This window comes from Ictalurus punctatus, chromosome 27 (genome assembly GCF_001660625.3).
Source record: "Ictalurus punctatus breed USDA103 chromosome 27, Coco_2.0, whole genome shotgun sequence".
Lineage (NCBI taxonomy): Eukaryota > Metazoa > Chordata > Actinopteri > Siluriformes > Ictaluridae > Ictalurus > Ictalurus punctatus.
The window spans coordinates 6,464,686-6,488,687 of NC_030442.2; the positions used below are offsets into that span (position 1 = coordinate 6,464,686).

Genomic DNA, 24,002 nt, shown 5'->3' on the forward strand with positions numbered 1-24,002 from the left:
GCATGCAATTATTTCTGAAATACTTACATGATGTGCCTACCTATGTTTTGAAAAAGTTGCTAAATTACCGTGGAATAGTTATAATCTTAGGGATACACAACATTTCTTTGTGCTGTACTTGATGATTTTTGCACCTGGGCAACAGATCTATGTTTGGCTATTCAAACCCCACTTAGACCAATTTGACCATGAAAATACCTACTGATTGTTTCTCATTGGCTTATTCGAAGTTCCTGGAGCCTTTTGATGGTGTTCTCCATCCTTCTAGACCGACATAGATGTGGAGCCCTTTTGTGAATGTGTTAGTGCTGCTCCATGGGTGTGCTGTGAAAAATTCTTTTCTTTCCCTTATTTTTAATCTCTCTCATTACTCTCATTTTCTATTATTTATTTACTTATTTACCCCCCTACTGCTGCTGAGCCTTTCTGAAGGGATACAGTATACCTCAGTGTGTGGACGAATATTTTGACCCAACATGTCCATGCAAATTACAACAGAAGAACCCTCTGGATGCATAGTAACAGCTACGTCTGGTATTACAACAGCATTTGACAGCAGCATCATGCTTCAAATAGAAACAGTATAACAGTACAATAAGAGACAATACAACAGTAGAACAATGCGTCCTGAACAAATGCGGGTGTACGGTACATTTTAAAATGGAAAGGAACAGCTTTATTTCTGTTATTTCCTTTTTTCTGTAAATGTCAAAAGCATCGCAACGATAACCATTATAATGTTCTTTAATAAATTATTTATTCTGGTTTATACTTGTGCACCTGCATATCTGTGATTATGTGAGGTTGTTGTGCAGTGTATGAGAGTCTGCTATCATACATGCCTTTACTGTGAACTTGTGTGTGCTCTTGTCTCACTGCAGGGAACAAAATGAGAGTAAAAGCAAATAGTGGTTGTGATGATCACTATTTCTTTCTTCCAGGCTGTAAATCACTGATACTGTGATATTAGGGGAGGACAGTAAGGATAGATTACGCTTAAAAATAATACAAAGATAGGTGTGGCTATTGTGTTTTAAAAGAGAGCGATATCTATCTTAAGCTCTTTGAGACTTTGCATTACTAGTAATATGAATTATTATTATGCTGTAATATCCAGATGGATGTATCAAGTAATATCCATTTTTATATGGTTGGATAGGTTAATAGTAATATAATTGTGAGCACACATTTCATTAACCCCACTGAGGAGTGGCTACAACTAAACCTTTCTCCTTTATCTTTCTTTGTTTTTGCAGCATTGCATGCAACAGTCAGGTTAAAGAATTATAGTGGACAAAAAAAGCAGTGTTTACTGTCTGTGAGCACATTATTGGTGTGTAGGGGCATAATAGGCAGTGTTTAATTTGTGAGAAGCACAATAAAGGAATATATAAAAGAAAAACATTAAGTATCTTTAAAATGTGGTACATTTTTAAATTTTAGTCAAATAAACATATAGACAGTGAAGTGACTACCTAAAATACACACAGCAAACACCACTAGAAGACAAATGTGTTTGCCTGATGTGCTGGCCTTAATAAACGCACAGCACACTATTAGAGTTTAGGTGGTGTGCAAATCAGTCATGTCTGTGCTTTTTCATGTGCTAGTCACAGACACGGATGCATGAACATGCTTCACTGTACAAGTATAAACCAGCCTTAATAGCCTAGCAGAAGTGTTCGAGTTTTGCAATAGTATATTTATACACTGGCACTTGGGTCTAGCGTTTCAACTTCAGCCCCAGTCATTGGACTACATTATGGACCATTTTCATCTTTTTTTTTCCTTCCATCACTTGAACTTTCTTTCTCTCACTCTCCCCAATCCACCACAACAACCTCCTCCCCCCGCCCCTCTCTCTCTCTCTCTCTCTCTCTCTCTTGCTCTCTCGATCCTCTTCTCACAGTCCTGGAAGCAGTCCTGACTCTCTCTGTGTTCTCTGTTTTGGTGTAATGTCTAGCTTTATTTGCAGCTCCTGCAGCAATCCGCATCCTCGGGGAGTGCTCTCAACAATCTCCACCCCATGTCAGGTGAGAACAGTGCTTTGAGTTGTATCGCAGAATAGGAATCTTTACAGGTGACTATGGCTTTTAAGAAATTGGAATGGCTAGCAGCTTGGTGCATCCATATAAGTATTGGTTTACATGTCATTATGGGTAAGTGATTTTACTTGCCCCAAAACACAAAAGATACAAGAAACCCACAGTAATAGCCTGGTTTGATTTGAAGACCATAATAAGCCTATATAATTTTGGAGCTAAAATACCTTTTCAGTTTCTTCATGCTTTCAGTGAAGTAATAAGTAAACCAGTCTAATATTGTGAAAGTAAGCCGATAGAAATATGTTTCAGGTTCCATGGCAGCGTTACTTATTTGTCAGTTTTTCTATATTATTCGGCTGTTGACTGGTCAGTTGTATGCAAGCTTTAAAGAGTTTAATTTAACTAACTAAAATTGGGCCACTGAACTGAAACATGTACATGATTAATTTTTATTTTAATGAAATAAGGATTTATCAGAATGGAAGTAGAATGGCCTTGGCTTTACCTACAGGTATGCATCTCAAATGTGATTATCGTGGAAAAGTACATTTTTCTATAATTTAATTCAAAAAGTGACAATTTAATATATTCTAGATTCATTACACACAAATATTTCAAGCCTTTTTTTGTTTTCATCTTGATTACAGCTCATGGAAATCAAATTCAGTATCTCAAAATATTAGAATAAAGAATTTATAATACGGAAATTTCAACCCTCTGAAAAGTATGTTAATTTATGCACTCAGTACTTGGTGAGGGCTCCTTTCTGTAATTCAATTTAAAATTACAGAAAAATATTGAGATGCACCTGTATATTTAGAAATTAATCTTTAATTAAATCTTACTAAGTCTGACCTATTGGATTACTAACATTTTAATAAAAATCTGTCAATAGAATTCACAAAGCTACCCACAGGTGAGGTTGGAAAACGGTTCAGTATGCTACTGAACTTAAACAGCTTTGTATTAGAAAATGAAAACTTCCATCACTGTGTATGCACAGTTAATTTCAGTGAAACCCCAGGATTTCAACAGACTTTTATATGTAATATTTGAGCAAATAAATAGCCTTATTCTTACGTCATATATGACTATAATCTGCTGAACGTGTTTATTTTATTGGGTCATTATTGTAACACCTATTTAAATTAGAAATGAATGAGGGTAAATTGGGGTTTCATGTGCATCCAAAATGTAAATAAGGAATTATCAGGTGGATCCTTGTTTCTCACACAGCAGAAGCTGATTCGTCAGTTATGCTCTAGTCATCACTTGGTTTGAAGTTGAAAGTCCCAATGCCTTTTTTTTTTTTTTTTTTTTTTTTTTTTTTTCATAGGAAATAAGACAACTCTGTGCGTAGAAGATTATACTGTTGTTGCAGAAATACTTCAAATCCAGTGAACCTTTAACTTATGCCAATATTGCCTAGATTAAGGTCTTAATATTATGCAATTGTTTCTGTTGCAGAACTTTTGAATTATAACATTAGCTTTTATATAATCACAATCAAAATATTATTAACAATTAACACATGATTAATTATTTATAAATTATTGAAAAATAATTTTAAAAATATATAAAAATATTTTTTCAATGTATTTATATCTATGCATATATGTGCAGGTCTGAATGCCATGCAGAATCTGGCTGCATTGGCAGCAGCGGCGAGTGCCACTCAGGCAACTCCAAGCGGCAGCAGTGCACTGACCACGTCCAGCTCACCACTCAGTGCGCTTACTAGCTCAGGTACGGCCACCGGACAACAGACTCTCTCTGCCTGGGATGGCTGCAAGGGTTCGTTCTGCTTTTTTAACCTCTCTTACCCTGTAATGCCAGTACTGTAATGTAACATTTACATTAACATTTATGTTTTTAGTTATTTCTGTGCTGACCATACTGCTCTTGATCCCTCCACCATAAGCATCCCAGTGGAGTCAGCAAGCTCTTTTTATGTGGAGAAATGCAGTACATTTCTTTTTTTTCCCCTTTTTTTCATCTTGAGATATTGGCAACCTCCTAATTTCTAAACCCCCCCCCCCTTTTTTTTTGGGGGGGGGGGGGGGGGGGGATTGAATCTACTTATTTGCAAAACTACCACATACAATTGAGCTCTACACACATTTCCACAAAAATTTATTTCTGCATCATCACAATTACTTAGATCTTGGACAGATTTTTCCACACTTGCTGAAATTAATAGGCCAGTAGTGTTCTGTCTGTTGCTAGGTAGCCTTGGGCATGCTAGTAATACCTTTTCCTTAGCCTAAATGCCCATGTTTTCTATAATAATAATAATTGAATGCATGATTATGAAGGAAAGTCCTTGTTGCCTTAAAATCTCAATCTCTGGTTTGTTTCTTTCTCTTTTGTTAGATTTTTTTTTTTTTCATTTATTAAATTAGTGGTGGCATTTTTTTTGTAATCCTTTGGTACTTATCCACCTGCCCTTTCTGTTCTGTTTTCTCTCCACAGCCGGTTCCTCTCCCACCTCGAGTACTAATACGTCTGTGAATACCATGGCTTCTCTGGGTGCGCTGCAGTCTCTGGCTGCAGGTGCTGGTGCTGGCCTCAACATGAGTTCACTAGCAGGTGAGAAACGACCAAAACACACATGCTTTACATAAGCATGCAGACACAAATGCGTGCCATGCGCACAGCAAGTTCGTGGCCCATATTGTGGAATTTGTACTGTTGTACTTATTGCCCAGGAGAGGGAGATCTTTTAATTAATAAATAGTCAATATAATTTATTGGGAAATGACGATCTTAAGTATTTTTCAAATTGCTGTTCCTTCTCAATGACGAGTCAATAAATCAGCCGGACACTCCTCAAACTTCAGCCATACCTTGTTTTTAGGCTCCTGTAGTGTTTCGAGTAGCAGGACACCGCAACCAACATGTGCTGTGAAGAAACTGTCTGGCACTTAAATTATTTGAGACTTGGTAACACAGGTAATCACAGTTCTGTGTTTCTGTAGGTATGGCTGCATTGAATGGTGGCTTGGGCAGTGGAGGCCTTTCTAATGGCTCCGGCAGCACTATGGAGGCATTGACACAGGCAGCTTACTCGGGAATCCAGCAGTATGCAGCTGCCGCCCTACCCAGTCTTTATAACCAGAGCCTACTTTCTCAGCAGAGCATCAGTGCTGCTGGCAGCCAGAAAGAAGGTCAGTGTTGGGAGTAGCACAGCTATCCCAGAATAAACATCTCACTATCTTTTATGAATTAGTATTACTGTGGTGGTGTTTATCCTATTGCAATGGATCCTGGTTTGATAATTTAATACTAGGATGGCTAAGCTGTAATGGCCATTTTGGTTCAGCACTGATGCAGAACTTTTTTTTTCCCCTTTTCTCCCTTTAATAACTGATGATGAAAAGCGTCCAATTTTAGATCTGACCAGGGGTGTGCTAATGCATCCTGGCCCAGAGCCTCCCCAATTTTATGGGAAAGGCTATTGCACGCTTCATCCAAGGCACACAAAGTCAGCCGTGTGCGTATCTTCCGACTGCTGCTTATGCAATGCCAGGGGCAGCACTATCCACCCCCTCCTGCATGAATGAGCTCACATATGCTCATGATTGGCTAGTGGGGAAGATGGAGTGTGCCACCATGCAGCTGGGAGATTACAGAGCAACCTTATTTCCTTAAACCAGAGTTTATATTTTATCTAGCTAGCTAATGTTGGATGATTTCTGTAAGTTACAAGCTGTTTCTGGTATAGCAGAATGGGCACAGTTGGACCGCAGCAGGTTGGCAATGCACATGCACTGCTGCTAGATCAGGCAGTCTCAGTGAGTTTTAACTGGCTGACATTGGCTGAAAGACAAGCTCTTGTTGCGAGGTTTTTCTCTTTCATCTCATACTGAGTGCATGTGACTGTCATACTGATGTGCAAATTAATATTGTGTTCTTGTAACACTTCTGTAATACTGAGCAGTTTTCTTGAATACTTAGATTGACTCCCAAACTGCACACTACTGTACTAGGTAGTGTGCCCCTATACCATTGGTGTCACTATTTAGGTGTATTACTTGGCTTGTTGTTTGTGGCGCATCTTTGAATTCTCACTGAATGTGTATTATTTGGTACTCTCCTCAATCAGCAAGCTAACATAAATTTTTCTTCTGCAATTAGCTCACAATGGCATTTTTCCAGAGAGTGTGACTTTTCAAATGTTTTTAAAACCTGCAGTTTAAACATTTAAAGAGATGCTTCCATGAATTGATAATACCTCACTCTGAAAAGCATACATAATGGTGTTCTGAGCCAGTATATGGAATTACATGGAACTGCAGAGAGTCCGTTAGATTGGAGGGTCTGATGCTGACACTACCACTATGGTAATGCAGTCCTTTTGAATATATCTATACCATATGTACCAATCTCTTATGAAGTCAGCAGGACCTGCGTTTAGGATTATATATTCATCAGTTTCTTTTCTTTTTTCCACTACCCACTCTTCTCTCTTACGTGCTCTGTATTTTCTCCATAGGTCCAGAGGGTGCAAATCTCTTCATTTATCACCTGCCACAGGAGTTTGGTGACCAGGACTTGCTTCAGATGTTCATGCCTTTTGGCAGTGTTATCTCTGCCAAGGTTTTCATAGACAAACAGACTAACCTCAGCAAATGTTTTGGTAAGCTGTTACTGATTAGGCTGTGTAATTCAGACTTTTTAATGCAAATTATTTTGGGCCATTGATTTGACATTTTTGGTAATGCTTTATTCAGACTACACCGTCCAAATACTATTTACACTGTAGATAGTAGAACTTGCATGTAATTAAGCATTTACAAACTATCATCATGACTATAAGCACAACAGTAACATCTTGAATATTTCCTGCATATTAATTTCAAGCTTCATGTTCGGATACAGGGTACATACTCTCTTGTTCCAATGTCTTTGTTTTTGGGTATTAAACCAAAACTATTTTGTATGCTCGCTATATTTGGGTTAATGAGACAATCCATGACTTTGCCAGGATGTCAAGGATATTGTATTATTTGACAAAACAAAAACAAGCATGTCTTATCTGTGACTAGAGAATGAAATATTTTGCTCCTGTGTGGCGCATCAGAAAAGCATTTACAGCATCATTGGGGTATTGCAATTTTGAGTCCCGACTATGCCACAGCCATACGTCGCTGGGAGACGAGAGCAAAATTGGCTGTACTCTCTGGTTGGGAGGATAGCATACTGTATCTTCCAGGTCAATCACCGGCATCTGTGAGCTCATGTATGCAGAAGTGGATAGATAGCACTTTTGTTGTGTTTTACACTGGCCTTTGTCGCAGCATGAGCAGCAGTTCAAAAAGATGCAGAGGTTGGGTTCACATGCCTTAAAGGAAGCATGTTTGCCCCACCCTCCCTGGCTGGTTAGTTGTGTGATAATGGAGAGTTAGCTAGTGGGTGGATCCTGGCAGGTGACCAAATTGAGATGATGAAGGGGGAAAATTGCAGACTTTTCAGGATTTCTGGACACAAATACAACTTTAGGAAAAGGATTAGTGTTATTTTGAGCTAATTATTGATACTGATGTTCTTTTTATGCTCAACAATGATCTGTCACCATACATAAATAAATGTGTTTGTTCATTTATTTATTTACAGGCTTTGTGAGTTACGACAATCCCGTTTCGTCCCAGGCGGCCATTCAGTCAATGAACGGTTTTCAGATCGGAATGAAACGACTGAAGGTTCAACTGAAACGATCCAAAAATGACAGCAAGCCATATTGAGTGCTTTTACTCTGAAATGGACTTGGTTTGAAAATGTGTTTCTGGTAAGTTGAGTGTGACACTGGAAAAGTTCGAACGCCTGCCCCACCCTTAACCCTCTCTTACTGTTCCTTCACTCCTGTTTACCTATCCTACATATCTTCTTTCTTAAAAACATCACAAAGAAAAGGAAAAGCAACATGCAAAATTGAGGTTGTTCGGCTAAGAAATTCTTTCAAATTGTTAGGCTTCATGTTTTGGATATTTATTTCTTTTCTTAACATTTTGGTGCCATATTAATCTTTTGCTGTGTACAAATCGTTCATCAAAGGATGTTGCACAATGAAAGCCAGTCTCTGACTGCTCTCAGTTCCACAGTCATTATCTCATCCCAATCATGTTCCTGCAGATTTACCTGTTGTGTTTACACTATTGACTCGAATCGTATACTTGGATAGTCAAACTGATGCCTCCTTGTAAGCTGCCTTTTAAATAGAATTTGGAGGTCTGCTGCATACATGCAAACGATAATCGTTCTTTCACCATGATTTGGAGCATCTTGAATGTCAGATTGCTCTTCATCAGACTCTGTTTCCATAGATGCCTTTTTATTGTTTTGTCTATTTATTTCAGTTATTTATTTATTTATTTGAAATACTGCTAATTTATCTAAAATAGGTTGATGTGAAAGTTTGTTTTTGGCTGACAAAAGTGTCTTTGTTAGTGGCTTTCATTAAATGTGTTTCTTTTTCACCTACCAAAAAAAAAAAAAACAATCATAATATCTTGTATTTGGTATAGTTTCGATATTTTTTTCCTATATTGTTTGTTAGCACATACAAATATGTTGCTTAGCACAAGCTGGTCAGTTGACAGGGATATAGGGATGTAATTTTTACTCTCAGGATTGCCTCATTTTTGATCAGTCAAAGTAACTTAAATTTAACCTAAAGCGTAATAATCGATTAGTAACGAATGCCGAAAGCATCCCTAATATAAATTACTTTTGGGTTGGAAAAATTAGATCAATTTGTATGCATTTCACATAGTCATTCCCTTATTCGTCACCTCAAGGACACAAGCCACTTTAATTTTGCCCAAGGCATTTTAATTAATTACTATCCACTGCTGAAGTCACTTCGTGCCACGGAAATGACCTTCAAAGTATTATGTAGAACTTTTGGAGAGATGACATTCAAGTTGCCTGACTTATTTATTTTTTGGCTGGGGATATGACGGTTATTTAGAATTATTTTTTTTCACCTCAGTCCAAGTGGTTGTTGTATGCGTTCAGCAATAATTTCATCCTGAGTGTGATGTCTGTCTAAAATTAGATAGTGCTTAAAAAAAAAAAAAAGACTTAATTTATTTTTTTTCTTCCACTCCAACATATTCTTGTGAAATAACCAAGTAATTACTTGTCTCATTTTGACCCCATTTGTTTTCTTCCTTCCCACTTATAGTTTCGAATGTTTAATTTACTCTGTACACTTCAAATTGTATTCATGATCAATTATGATTAGTAAATATTTATCAGAACAAGGAAAGATTAATCATTTCATTAATACTTGAGGCCTACAGGGTCTTGGTGTTTTTATGGACATGGAAGAGAAACCTTTGACCAGATTGTGTATATTACTTAACTATTATGCCTTTTTCTATTTTTATAGAGGTTTTATAATATTGCGTAAATTATTTCTCTGAATTAAAATGTTTAATAATCACTCAGAAAATTCAGCAGTATTTTGTAGAATCCTGATGTAAAGTTTTGTGAATACATTCACAAATTGTTAAAGCAACAGGCGTGTGGCCCTTTTTAGCTAAGTGTATTGTCTTTGTCCAACACTCAAAATTGTATCAAGAGTTCATGCATAGTTCTTGGGGTGCTGAAGTCTCTCTGATGCTCTTCCAGGGTTCAGCTAAAGTTGTTGTACAAGTGGAAACTGGTCCCAGTATATACATGTGAATGCTTTTCAAATATATCTCTTGCATAATCACAAAAACAGCAGCTTTTATTTCTTGGTGTATCAAATATAGAGTGTTTCATGGAGTTCTGTAGCTATGATGTGCTGCCAGGTGTACAATTTTAAATCTAAATGCTCACTTATATATGTAATATAAATAAGCGACACTGTAGTTTTCTTGGATTTGTCCGTTGAATAACAGCTGGTATTGCCAAATTATTACGTGTAGTATGATCCCTGTATGATGTCAGTCACAACGTACAAGACACTAGTTTTATAGCTTTTTTTTTTTGTACTACAATAATGAGTATTAATCAAAGATTAAAATGATCATTCTAATAAATGAACTCTTAGCATGAAAGGTTGCAACTTCTGAGTATTCGTATAACCATATTAATGTATTCATGAGCTACAGTAGCTTTAGTCTGAACCCTGGAACACTTTCAATGTTTCGATTCTGGTCCTGTGAATGCTCAATCCATGGTCTGTGCCTCTGTAAAAACAATTCACCTAAACCATAATTGTATACACTAGGTTAGCCCTAAGAGGGGTTCTAGTGAAATGTCCATTTCTGAATCCAAAGATTATTTTACATGTGGACTCTGCCCATACCTTATTACTACTATATACTTGTTGGGGTAATAATTTTTGTTGTAATGCTGATTTACAGTACAAGGAGAAGTCATTGTGTAGAAGTGCTGGGTTAGGCACGGTACAGGAAGCAGCTGCACACTGACGGTATGGTTGAGTAGTTTCACTGATGTGCCAAACAGTCCTATACAAGCTGCTTGTGGGTACATTTTGTCTTAATTTGTGCAACTTGAATATACATAATATGGCTGTTTGCCATTCGTTATTAACGTTCCGTTTTAGACTGTAAATCTATCAAATAATTTCGACCACTTTTGCCCGTTATAGGACCTATATGCACAACTAGTAAGCTGCCTTCACGTTGTCTGTTGTATTACCCAAAATGATTAAGAGATCAAGCACAAACTGAACTCATGTACAAAGAGGTCTAGAAAATCTTTAAAGCACAAAGTTTTTTTTTTTGAGTCTGAAAATACAGCTATTTGAGTTGGCGCTTAAAAAATGTGAAGTTCTGAGCTGAAACGATGTCAGCTTAAGGTTGAATGTTGCTGATGGCAATTGCTTTTTCATTTTCTTATTTTCAGAAGTATATTGAAAACCCTAGCTACCTACTAAAATAAACCCTGGTTGCTTTTGTTTTAACTGTGGTAGACACTATTTGTTGTCTCTTGGTGGTGTTTGATGTAAATTTTCCCCTTAACTCCTTTTGGCATGTTGCTTGTCTCTCCTTTCCACTTTCCTTCCTCTTATCCCCTGTGTTGCATTCAATGTTCTATCCAAAGTAAGTAATGTGTACCTGTGTCCCCCAACCTTCTCCATGCAGAGATAATCATTTACATGATTTTCTGTTTCTTCTCCTCTCCTTTTTTCTGTTGTGGCTTTAACCTAGTTTTGTTGTTCGTTATTTTTTGTTTTGTTCTAGATATCTTCGTGCCCGTTTGTTCATCGTTTCCCTAGCATGTCGATGTGACGTCAAAAGTTCATCGTCCAGTCCGTTGTCCTCTTCGCTTCTCTGACGCTTGAAATTTTTCACCCTTGACCTTTTTTTGTTAACTTTTGACGCTTAGTGGTTACTTATTTTGTTTGTTTTGTGTGGTGTTCATTTCTGTTTGTGCTGCCAATAGGGGGCACTAGAAAGACTGCTGTTATTAACTAAAATGTAAAAAGTTTCTTGAATATTGTTCCGAACAGAGTCTATTTTTCTAGAACCTGCAAACATAACCACTAGATTGTGCAAAGGCTTTTAATTTTCATTGTTTCATTACCCAGTTAAATTTTGTTTAGCCAATTTTATTTTTTGTTGTTTTAGAGCAGTCTTTCTAGTGCACTCAGTTTTACTCATTTGTTTTCCTCTAAAAGCAGCCAATCCATTTATAGAATCACTGTGTGTGTGTGGGTGTGTTTTTCCTCTTTCTCTCACTTGTTGTACACCTTTTTAGGGTTTTCTGCAGTCACATTTTGCTGAAACTGAGGATAACCTTGTAATATTGTGGTAGGTTAGTTGGCATGATTTTTGATGGCATAATTTTGGGAGTTCCTTAACAGTGTGACATTACAATAGACACTTGAATTGCTTTTCTTCCTTTTTCCATTTAGTGTGTCAAGATACCATAGGCACATGTTTTTTTTCTTTTTTTTTCTTTTTTGTGTGAATCAGGATTAGTCTGAAATAAATAAAAAAAAAAATGCATAAAATGAGCAAAATTGAGTTTCTTGTCACAGTTAGTATATATGAGTATGCATGTTTTTTTGTAACTGCACTGACATCCTCAGCAAAATGTGATTTAGTTCTGTTAAAAAAAAAAAAAAAAAGACAATTATAAAAATGAATAAAATGGTGCCAAAAGTTTTGCATGTTGCTGTTGGTCACATTTTATGTATTTTTCATGTCTGTCTACTCTTCCAATGTGGTCCCATTTTAATAATTGATTTTAAATCTAGTCATAAACACGTGTTGAAACCATGTTTGAAAGTGAAGTTTGTAGATGGACTTTCTAATGATCGACCCAGTCCTTGCGAATTTCAGCTGTTCTGTTCAGGAAATTTTGTCTCATGTTGAATGGTTGGCAGAAAGCATCTCAAGTTTCCCACAATCTGACAAATCTGTTCAAGTTTCAGGTCTTTGTCATGGTCTAGCCACACCCCTCTTTTGTAGTACTGCCTTTACCGTGTCTTCTATTTGAAGAGTAAAACCTTCTTTCCGTAATAAGGCTTCCCCCACCCTTTCCTAATTACAAACTATATTTGGGTGGTTGTTGTGTGTGTTTTTATATATATATATATATATATATATATATATATATATATATATATATATATATATATATATATATATATATATATATATATATATATATATATATAATCTCAAATTGCCCTCTTTTGAAAATTTGGCACCCTGTTTTCAGTAGCTTTTATTTCAACAGTAGATTGCTAGCAAAAAAAAAAAGACCTATTGTTGGCGAATTGGGATTAACGTTGCAAATTTTGGCATTTTATATCTAGATTTTAAGCTGCTGTTTGTTTAAATGTACTCTGAAAAACTTACCTGTGGGATGTTTGTCATTATTGGTACAGAGTGATTGTATTTAATAGTAAGAAATTGTACAGTTTTTGCCTTTTTCTACTTCCAAGTTCTGTTTCGCAATGTGAAATTTGAAATCCTAATAAGTGGAGCCATGTAGAACTTGCCACCATGACCAAACATAAGTCTAAAAACAAATTAAGTAATTCTATGAAGCAGCCTTCAGTTGAATTAAAAGCTGATTTTTTTTCTTTTCTTTTCTTTTCTTTTTCTGTCATTTAAGTTATGGTTTTCACTGGAATTGTAGAGTGAGGATTTCATTAGATGTCTAGAGGAGTGTTATTTCTGAATGTTTTCTGTTGAGGTTTATTTAAATTGTGATGGAAGTTAAAATTTTCATGCTACTGTCTCCACAGAAGTATAGCAACGTGCATACAACGCGAAGTCATTTTGTAGTTTCTTTGGTCGGGTTGTTTGTCTGATTAAACTGAAAAGATTCACACCCTTTGTGTCTGAACTTTTACTGATGTTTTTGTTTATTATTATACAGTTTTTCTAGTTTAAATTAATGTTTCGTTATTGCTTAAACCTTTTGCTTTTCTTACCACAACTTCTATAGCTTCAGCTCAAAAGGACCTGAGCTATGACTCATTGTAATGTATGTACAGTTAGTTATTCTTATGCAACAACTATGGTATAGTCACAACTGTTCAGGTTACTTATATGCAGCATTTTGTTATTTATATTGAGATTCCTACATTCGTCATCTGTAACTGCTTTATCCTGGTCAGGGAACACACCTCGGTTGGAATAACCAATTAGCCTACTGGCATGGTTTTTGGGGGGGTGGGAAGAAACCCATGCAGGCAAAGGGAGAACATGTGAAATGCCACACAGTAACTTGAGCATAGGACCAAACCAGAAATCCTGGGGCTGTGAAGCAGCAATGGGACATGCAGCACCTATCTGCCACCCTATAGTGATCTAATTTTTTGAGATGCACCTGTATATACTTGACTTAATGAAATGTGTCACTAGATGACAATCATTATAAATGAGAATATTGTGGAAATGTTTGGGGGTTTTTTTTTCTGTAATTTAATTTTTTTTTTAATGGAACTTTCATATATTCTAGATTCATTACACAAATTTAAATATTTCAAGCCTTTGTTTTTGTTTTAATCTTGATTACGGCTTACAGCACATGTAAAATTAAAAATCCAGTATCCCAAATTATTAGAATAAAGAATTAATAATACAGAAATGTTGACCTGAGAAGATCTCTAATCAGCTAATTAACTCAAAACACCTGCAAAGGTTTCCTGAGCCTTTAATCTCTGTCTGGTTCAGTATACACAACCACAATCATGGGGAAGATTAAAGTAAATTTTGCATTTCATTTGGAAATCAAGGTCCCAGATTCTGGAGGAAGAGTGGAGAGGATCAGAATCCAAGTTGCTTGAAGTCCAGTGTGCATTTTCCACAGTCGGTGATGATTTGGGTTGCCATGTCATCTGCTGGTGTTGGTCCACTGTGTTTTCTCAAGTCAAGAGTCGATGCAGCGTCTACCAGGAGATTTTAGAGAACTTCATGCTTCCGTCTGCTGACGAGCTTTATGGAGATGCTGGTTTCCTATTCCAGCAGGACTTGGCACCTGTCCACAGTGCCAAAACTTCTAGTAACTGGTTTGCTGACCATGGTGTTACTGTGCTTGATTGGCAGCGATCTCGCCTGACCTGAACCCCATAGAGAATCTGAGTGACAACAGACCCAACAATACAGACAAGCTGAAGGCCGCTATCAAAGCAACCTGGACTTCCAGAACACCTCAGCAGTGCCACAGGGTGATTGCCGCCATGCCATGCCGCATTGATGCAGTAATTCATGCAAAAGGAGCTCTGACCAAGTATTGAGTGCATAAATTAACATACTTTTCAGAAGGTCGACATTTCTGTATTATAAATTCTTTATTCTAATATTTTGAGATACTGAATTTTTGATTTCCATGAGCTGTAAGCATCAAGATTAAAGCAAAAAAGGCTTGAAATATTTCTTTTTGTGTAACAAATCTAGAAAATATGAAAGTTTGACTTTTTGAATTAAATTACAGGGGGGAAAAAAATAAAAAAAACTTTTCCATGACATTACAATTTTTTTTAGATGCACCTGTTAGCTGTACTACAATGATAAAATCTACTACAAAGGATAAATATAGCACATGTTGGTTTACTTTATTCAACCATATTTAGCCTCAATGACTGAATTCAACATCACATCCAGAAGCAGTAACTTTTACATCAAACTCATACTTTACAATATTAAACTAATTTATTAAATCTGTAAAGCTTTTACCTACCTACATTAGGTTAATTGTACCCTTAGAACACTGCCATAAATTCAGTGTTAGAGCTTGCTGTCATGCTTGGACTCGGAGGTGGTTTGAGGAGGTAGATGCTTGTATTTAGGTGTGATGTTCATATAGATAGAGTTTTTGTAAGGACTGTGTATCACAATGCGATGCAGATTTGGACTGTCCTTCTGCAGCTCCTCCAAACACTTCTCTGTAGACACACTGCTATCAGTTTTCTCTGGGTATAAACTGTCACCTGTGGATTCGTAGGCAATGCAAAAAAGACATTTGTTAGACAATGTTGGTTATACATAATAGAACATCTGGACTCTCTTTAATCTAAACACGTCTGGAGATGTACTCCACAACCACTGTTCAAAACCGGGCAGTGTTTTGTAAACCATTACATTATTTTTAGTCAATCTCATGTAAGCGAACCTTCAACAGACATGATGTACAGTAGTTGTCGTTTCTTGTCTTTTGCTACTTATTACTGCTAGCTATGAACAAATATAGCTTGCAATTTCAGTATTAAGAGTGTATGACTTAGCCAGATTTTTTTTGCATTTTTGGTCAATCTCGTTATACTTAAGTACTGATTGGTGTCGTGGTTTTATTTCAAGACAACAAGAAATGGAAACTCAAATGCTTTTCTCTTCTGCCTTGCGATGTATTTCCAAGGGTAAGGGCATATTTAAGGAGGCAGAACTTTGAAATTTGATCTAAAAGTGCATTTGGAATGTGATCTACATGCTAACCTGGAGGCGTAGTTGGAGGAAAAGGATGAAAATATTGTGCCATGAGTGAGGCCATAATTAGGAGTGTAGCCAGGATCTGACAAACGCCAAAACTCATGCATTTACACCATTTATAGAAGGCCTTATCCAGAGAGACTGACGTTTAAATAATTTTATACAACTGAACAGTTGAGGGTTAAGGGCCTTGCTCAAGGGCACAGCAGTAGCAGCTCGGTGGTGCTGGGATTTGAACTTTTTGATCAGTAGTCTTAACCACTGAGCTCTGCGAGCACCTCAACGTTTTACAAATGTGTTACAAAATTTAACCTTAAATTTTTAAGGGTTAAATAATTGTAGGTTGTTTTTTTTTGTTTGTTTTGTTTTTATCCTGCCGTTTTTTTTCCCACCTCCAAAAACCGCTCTGACCCTCACAACCTCGATTGGGGAAAAGCGTTTGATGAATGAAGATGGATGAATGCGCTAATAAGATTTTAAAAGTTATTGTTTTAAAAATAGCTTTATTAGCCATCAAACATTGTATCTAATTATCTAGCTACTACTTGTTTGACTTTACATAAACTAATCATAGTTTTTCTGTTTCACTCTAATAAGCAGTTGCTGCCTTCTGCAGCAAGCCACTAATGTTAATAAATAAATAAATCCGGTACAGTAAAAACCTGCTTCCCAAAGTCTGAAAATTCTTCATAGTTACAGCCAGTTCTGCTCTGCTTTGTAAACCCACAATACAAATTATGCCTAGTCCTAGATCATGTTACATTACATCTAATATAGCAATGCACTGATGCCATTATTAAATATCATATTAATTCAATTCTGCCAAGCAAAAGTGATTTCTTTTGATTAACTTAGAATCCAAACCTGGTAAGAGTGAAATGTTGCAGTCAGTAGCCTTCAAGATAACAGGTAGGCACCGCTCACAGCCTTCTATCGATCTCTGTTTGGCAAAGTCGTGAAGGTCACTTAGTAATGGAAGCTTGCACATTCGTCCAATATCATATAACTGAGGATGTGCGATCCAAACTTTCCTTTCCCGGTAGCTGTGAAGTATTTCAGGTGGCGTAGACCACTGTAGGAGAGGGAGATAAGAGGGTACATGGTCACTTCCAAGTAACAAAACAGTCATTGGATTCAATCCCAGAAGGTGGTTAAAAACCTTCTACACGTAGGGAGCTATACGTATTGCGGTGCGTAAGTCACTGTAGGATTTATCATAAGCTAAGTTAATCTAATTGGCGCTTGCGCTTTCGCCACAGATAGATGGCCGGAATGGCGAAAAGCTCACGCTGCTTTTCCATCATCTCATAGGATATGACGCACATTTTTATATATATGTATATTTAAACGTGGGTGAATTTTATATACACACTCTCTCCCTCCAGAATGTTTGATTTTAGAGGGAAGAAAACCAGTTTGTTGTTGAAAGTGGATTGTTTGTTGCGCCACACACTGATAAATGTTACTATGGCAACCAGTAGTAGTAATGCCGACTGGGGACTTGCAGCAATGAAATCTTAAAGATACGTTCACACACACAGCGGCCCGCAGCGACAAAGTGACCGGAGACAGTTCGTTTTCAATGAGTGCTGGTGACTTCTGGAAGCATGAGCCACAGCGACCTTTTGCGACTAGATGTGTGCGTGTCCTGTGGAGTGACAAAGTTGAGAAAAATTTAACTTTATGGAGATTTGGAGCAACTTGGTGCAATGGGAGTGAAGACAGTAGAGTGCATGTGATCCGTTATCCTTCATGCTGCCTGCGAGTCCGAATTCTTACATGAACCCAGACAGTCAGGCACTTGCTCTTTCACTGCAGACAGATGGCTGCAGTGGCGAAGAGCTCACGCTGCTTCTCCATCTCGTACGATATGATGCGTTTTTACATATATTGTTGTAAAATGTGAAATGCCAGCTGCATCACCCACTGATAAATGTTACTATGGCAACCAGGAATAGGAACGCCTACTGGCGACTTCACAGTACAGCGACTTGCAGCGATAAAATCGCTGTATATGTGAACGTAGCCTGAGAGCTCCTGGTGTCGCCCAGGGCCGTGTACGGTACGTCCAGCTCCAAGGAGAAACCGCCGTGGCCAAAATGTAGCCTACTGTAGGGCTGCTCGATTATGGCAAAAATCATAATCACGATTATTTTGGTCAACAGTGAAATCACAATTACTCACTGACTTTGGAAACATCAAGCATTTATTTAACTATTGTATTTTTAAAGTGGTTTCCTTGAATATAATTCAATTGAAAAAAAATGTCAAACAAAAATTAAATACATTTGTTTAATTAAATAAATGAAACAAAGCTAGTGGGGCACATCACATGACACATTTCGGCGAATCGCATTGCCAGAAATGAACTTTAAACTTCCTCAGCTGAAACTCTGTCTCCTGGTTTAAAGATGGGGTGTAGTTTCTACGTGAGCTCTAGAAAGGAAATGAGCGTATTTAGACCAGTGGTCAAGACGCTAGAGGAAGCGAGCTTTCCAGTGATACCAAACATCATTTTTTTTGTTCCCGTCAGGCTCCTTGAATCCAAATTGTTTCCAAACGGCTGAAACGGCTTTGTCTTTCTTGTCGACCAAAGGCTCTCTCTTTCCGTCATCTTGGCTCGAGCTGAACTAAAAACGCTGGCAGACTGGCGGGGAGCGACCTTGGCCTTTTAGGGAGGAGCGAAAGCGCGCCACTGTAAAGAAAAATGGCGTACGCTTTTTAAAAAAGACGAAACAAGAACATTGTGAAACTGAACATGGCGCGATAATTGTTTTATCTCGATTGTTTCGTTTTCATCATCATCATCAGAAGCCATAATCGAGATTGAAATCGAAAACTCGATCACACAGCCCTGGCCTACTGTACGGCACATGATGAAAAATATCCAGCAGTAGACAGGAACTAAAAGCAGGTAGGAAGTATCTCATCTCTCATGCAGTGCGTTTACATGGACAACAATAATCCACTCTTAACCCGATTAAGACCATACTTTGATTAAGAAACTACCATGTAAACAGCTATTTTTAATTACCTTAATCCAATTAAGGTCATACTCAAAGTAAGCAATAATCGAATTAAGACGTGGAGTATTCCTGTTTTAGTCGCATTATCGAGGTGTATTACAGACATGTACACACCTTAATCACATAATTAACGTCGTGTGAGAGTTTTCACCGCATTTTGCGACAGGACGCAATCACACACGCAGTGCTCAACATTTTACGGCGACCAAGAGAGTACGCCAGCGTCCCAAACCGCATACTTGCCTACTATAGGCCTGTAGTGGCGAAAAATACATGTATCTCGGCTACTATATAGACGGCAAGTCTGGGACGCAGCCCACGGCTTCAAGCAGTTGTCTATTTGCACGTACAGCATGACAAATAATTAACTGCACTTAAAGCGTTCGTAAAATTTTTTAATAAAAACGCCCAAAACTGTATACGGTTCCATAACGAAGACCAACTGTATGTTGATACGTGAAATTCTAGAGGGACGGCGTGGCATGGCGACGTAATGACGTGTGCCGTTAATCTGATTATGTTCTATAACATGTCAAATGGGTACATGACAGGAGTATTCTAAAAGCAACTCGTAAACTCCTTAATCACATTATTATTCAGAATAAGGTCAATAATTAGATTACTGCTGTCCATGTAAACATAGTCAGTGTCACCTGTCACTTTGTAGCTGGCTAGTGTGTAACAAGGTCAAATGAACAAGGGCATGTTGAGAAATGGATTGAAACACAGACACACACACACACACACACACACACACACTAAGACATATAACACCTTATAAAGTTCTATCTCCCTCTGGTCCTGCAGTGTGTCCGGGATGTCCTTTAAGCAGCACATGTAGAAGGCAGTGTCGTATCTTCTCTGCTGCCGGGACACACCGGTGGGAGTGAGCCAGTTCCCCCACTCGTACAGAGCCCATATGTTGGGTAAACACTCGAGTTCTCTGCACATCCGGATAAAATTCCACGAGTTCTCCAGAACCAGCGATCTCCACTTAGCGATCAGACTTTTGTCCCAGCGATCGGACAATTCTGTAAGCCCCGACCGAGTAACGCAGTTATCCGACTTGTCATTTCCGGAGTGCTGGTCAGTGTTTTGCGGGTTTGCCTCCTGACTGGGCAACACCAACAGCACCCCTGATTCCTCAAACGTCTCTCTCACGGCACAGATTCTGAACGCGACGTCCCCCGGGATCGGAGAACCGAGCTGTTTCCGGTCAGTCGCGAACATCGGCGGTCTCGTGTCCTGCGGCTGCTTCACCGTCGCTATGCCGAACTTGGGCAAGTGTCTGAACGTTTTAAAAACTTCCAACCACTCGGCGGAGAAGTCGGACGGTCCCACTAATCCACCTGGAAACACATAAGCGTTGGGCATGAAGCCGCTTTTCCCGCTCCGCTTGAGCAGCAGGACTTCATAATCGAAAGCTGGGTTTGGTACCGGGTTTGTTTCTCTCCATAGAGACTCAACACTTCGCTTGTACTTTGTCCCAGCAGCCAAGATCACAGTGGCCGCCTCCTTCCAATGCTTTAAAGCCGTGTTCATCTTGAGTCTGCTTTAAATCTTCACATTTGTTAGCATTTCATGCTAACATAAACAACGCGACAACAACGAGGCTTAGAGTCTACGAGGCTGTGGTAAAAAAAAAAAAAAAAGAGCCGATTCTCAGACCCCAGGCCTAGAGAATCGAGAGTCGTCCACAAGGATTCGATTCTGCACCGTGAAACTGATTCAGCTCAAATTCGTGCACAGACGAATCTTACATATCTTACGATACTGTAGCAGCTGATGTATCACGATACCACACAATATTGTGTTCATTCATATCTTCAAAATTAGTCGAATTTACAGAAATACTTAGATATAAATGAAAACAGACAACCCAATTTTTCCTCTGATTACTTTATTAATGGGAGGAGCGTATCTATTTCCCCAGGGTCCTATGTTCTCCATATATAGATATATTTTGGCATTATTTTTTGTTTGGCATTTTAGGGGTTGGTTAGGTGTTCATGGAAGAGGTGGGTCTTTAGCTGTTTTTTGAAGATAGTGACAGATTCCCTGGTCCGGATTGAGGTTGGAAGTTCATTCCACCACTGAGGGACAGTTAGTGTGAAGGTTCTGGAAAGGGACCTTGAGCCACGCTGAGTAGGCACTACTAAGCGTCGGTCATTAATTGATCGTAGATTGCGTGAGGGAACATAAGCCTCAAGGAGAGTGTTGAGGTATGGGGGTGCTGTTCCAGACAAGGTCTTGTACGTGAGCATCAAGGCCTTGAATATGATGCGGGCGGGTACAGGAAGCCAGTGGAGGGAGATGAAGATGGGTGTGACATGGGTTCTCTTGGGCTGGTTGAAGACGAGGCATGCTGCTGCATTCTGAATCATCTGAAGGGGTTTGATGGAGCTGGCTGGGAGGCCCGAGAGTAGTGCAGATCAGTAGTCCAGTTTTGGACTACTGTAGCCTGTGTAGCCTGTTCGGTGAGATAGGGTCTGATATTCTTCATGATGTACAGAATGAACTTACAGGATAGTGCAGTTGTTGAAATGTGGTCTGTGAATTAGCCCGCTTTCCTCCTTTATATTAATTGTGTATATTAGTTGTGTAACTTTATGAAATAATAAAGTGAAAATAATTTTTTTTGTATAATTTCTGAGTATTAAATTTTTTATATCACTTTTTAATTAACAGTTGTTTATCATCAAAGATCAAATTTAGACTTTCAAATGAAGCTTCCGACATGGATCAAAAATATTAATCATCAATGCCATGCAGCCTAAGTTCAAAATGTGTAGAGTCGAAATCCGGAATCGACTCCACTGGAATCAGAGCCGACTCCAAAATGGCTGGAATCGACTCTGATTCCAGTGGAGTCGATTCCGGAATTCGACTCTACACATTTTAATGGCAGCATGGGATTGATGATTAATGTCAGTTGAACAGCAATACTTCACAACAGAAAGTACACAGGAGTTCATTTTGTCCCAAACCACATACCGGTCTACTAATTACGTCACCGTATTCATAGCGTTACATGGCATAATTTTCAGAGCCTACTATTTGTCTATATGTGCGGATTGGGACGCAGCCTTCTTTGTCACCCTTTTTGCTGTAGTTCTGCTTCTTTAGGCATTATTTGCTCACTCCCGGAATAACAACAGATGCATTATCGCCCCCTACTGTGTGCAGGGTGAAGCTGAAGATGACCGATATACAGGAGTCACAGGTTGATTTAGCCAGCTCTCCCCCTTTATATTAAAAATAGCTGTGTAACTTTATGAAACATCCATCCATCCATCTTCTATACCTTATCCTTTTCAGGGTCACAGGGAACCTGGAGTCTATCCCAGAGAACATCGGGCACAAGGCGGGGTACACCCTGGAGAGGGTGCCAGTCCATCGCAGGGCACAATCGCATACACATTCACACACCGATTCATACACCCATTCATAAACTACGGACACTTTGGACACGACCAATCAGCCTACCATGCATGTCTTTGGACTGGGGGAGGAAACCGAGTACTCAGAGGAACTCCGCACACAGGGCCACGGTGGGAATCAAACCCCCGACCCTGGAGGTGTGAGGCAAACGTGCTAACTACTAAGCCACCGTTCGCCCCACCTTTATGAAACAATAAAATGAAAATGTAAAATTTGTGTATAATTTCTGGGTATTATATTTTCTATCATCACTTTTTGGCAGAGGCAGGGACAGTTTTTAAAATTTTCCAAATTGTCAAAGCTTTCTTGCCTTTATTCAAACATCCACCTCAACACTTGATGCATTTCTGAAATGCACAAGGTGTTGATAGTGTATATGTGAAGGAAAAAGCATGGCTTACAGTTGTGTCAAGATTGACCAAAAAACATTTTTAGTGGCGTTTGATAATTTGGTCAACTATATCTATCTCAGTTTAGACCTTTAGTTTCAGCCTCAGTGGCACGTTTAAAATGTTATTTATTTAGTACATACTTATCATGGCATAAACAAATCAAATTTCAATAATGAAATTGGAAATTTAAAAAAAGACGTGAATATCTGATATTTGCTGATTTTCCGTGAAGTATTTATACACTTGCTCTGAATTCAATCATTCATTCATTATCTTCAGTAACCACTTTATCCCAGTCAGAGTCGTGCTGGATCCAGAGCCTATCCCAAAAAACACAGGGTGTGGGTCCTGGGTGTGATGTCAGTCCATCACAGGGCAATATACATTTGTACACTGAATCACTCCGATTTAGAGTCACCAATTCACCTACCGGCATATTTTCTGAGAGGTGGGAACTCTGGAACCTGTAGCTGTGAGGCAGCAACGCTACCTCCTGCACCAGATTTACTCACCTTGGCCAATCAGTAGGCCTTAGGAGAACCCCAGAGACAGGAGAACTAATGTGCATGTCTAATGAAGAAAGCTAGATGGACAAGAAGATATAAATGAAAGAGCAGAACATTGTACAATATTTACAAACAAGTAACATGGCAACAGTGTTCCACAAACTATATTAAGTAAAAAAAAATGTGTAACAAGAATAAGTCTGTGTATTCTAAAACAAAGTATCATTTTTGGTTAAAACAGGAAATCCAGTGTTGATTTGATGGATACACAATAACATTTTAATAACTGTGGTACTTTTCCATTAGATGAGTGGTTCTCAAACTTTTTCAGCACCCTTGTGTAGGGTGTATCCCTACTCTGCTTGATATCGCTTTGCGTTTGTTTGTAGTTATTGCAGCTAAAGATGGCACAACCAAATTTTAGGTTTAAGGGGGCAATTAGTTTTTCACATGGGTGATAGGTGTTGGATAACTTTTTTGTTGTTGTTGCTTTAATAAAAGTAAATAAATAAAAACCGTATTGTGTGTTTATGCAGGTTGCCTTTGTTTTATGTTGTATTTCGTTTGAAGATCTAAAACTATTCAGTGTGAGATATACACAAAAACAGAAGAAATCAGCAAATACTTTTTCACAGCACTGTATAGTTTAGTAGCTGCAGTCTGGTTGATTTTCATCCTCAACAGTGAG

The 24,002-nt window shown here is 38.3% G+C and overlaps 2 protein-coding genes and 1 long non-coding RNA gene across 7 annotated transcripts in view; 2 read left to right on the plus strand and 1 right to left on the minus strand.

Annotated features, from left to right (window-relative positions):
* The window catches only part of celf1 (cugbp, Elav-like family member 1), a 40,776-nt gene extending 27,429 nt beyond the window's left edge, over positions 1–13,347 (plus strand). For 2 of the 5 annotated variants that reach the window (XM_017458671.3, XM_017458670.3), the window contains 7 exons: positions 1,964–2,033; positions 3,669–3,839; positions 4,518–4,634; positions 5,024–5,212; positions 6,541–6,684; positions 7,662–7,833; positions 11,246–13,347. In XM_017458671.3, coding sequence (XP_017314160.1) covers positions 1,964–2,033; positions 3,669–3,839; positions 4,518–4,634; positions 5,024–5,212; positions 6,541–6,684; positions 7,662–7,789 — 819 coding nt within the window. In that variant the 3' untranslated portion in view covers positions 7,790–7,833; positions 11,246–13,347. The remainder of the gene's footprint in view (positions 1–1,963; positions 2,034–3,668; positions 3,840–4,517; positions 4,635–5,023; positions 5,213–6,540; positions 6,685–7,661; positions 7,834–11,245) is intronic. The other 3 variants (XM_053676621.1, XM_053676620.1, XM_053676622.1) reach the window with 3 other exon arrangements.
* nudt19 (nudix (nucleoside diphosphate linked moiety X)-type motif 19) lies at positions 12,700–20,632 on the minus strand. The gene is made up of 3 exons (XM_017459349.3): positions 19,750–20,632; positions 16,814–17,021; positions 12,700–15,453 (listed from the first exon to the last, which is right to left on the minus strand). Exons 1-3 carry the CDS (start codon positions 20,515–20,517, stop codon positions 15,251–15,253), a joined length of 1,179 nt encoding a protein of 392 aa, XP_017314838.1. The 5' UTR covers positions 20,518–20,632; the 3' UTR covers positions 12,700–15,250.
* Positions 20,633–21,737: 1,105 nt separating this feature from the next.
* Positions 21,738–23,628, plus strand: LOC128629277 (uncharacterized). The gene is made up of 2 exons (XR_008393620.1): positions 21,738–22,198; positions 22,294–23,628. It is a non-coding gene; the product is annotated as an uncharacterized LOC128629277 (long non-coding RNA).
* The last annotated feature ends 374 nt before the right edge of the window (positions 23,629–24,002 follow it).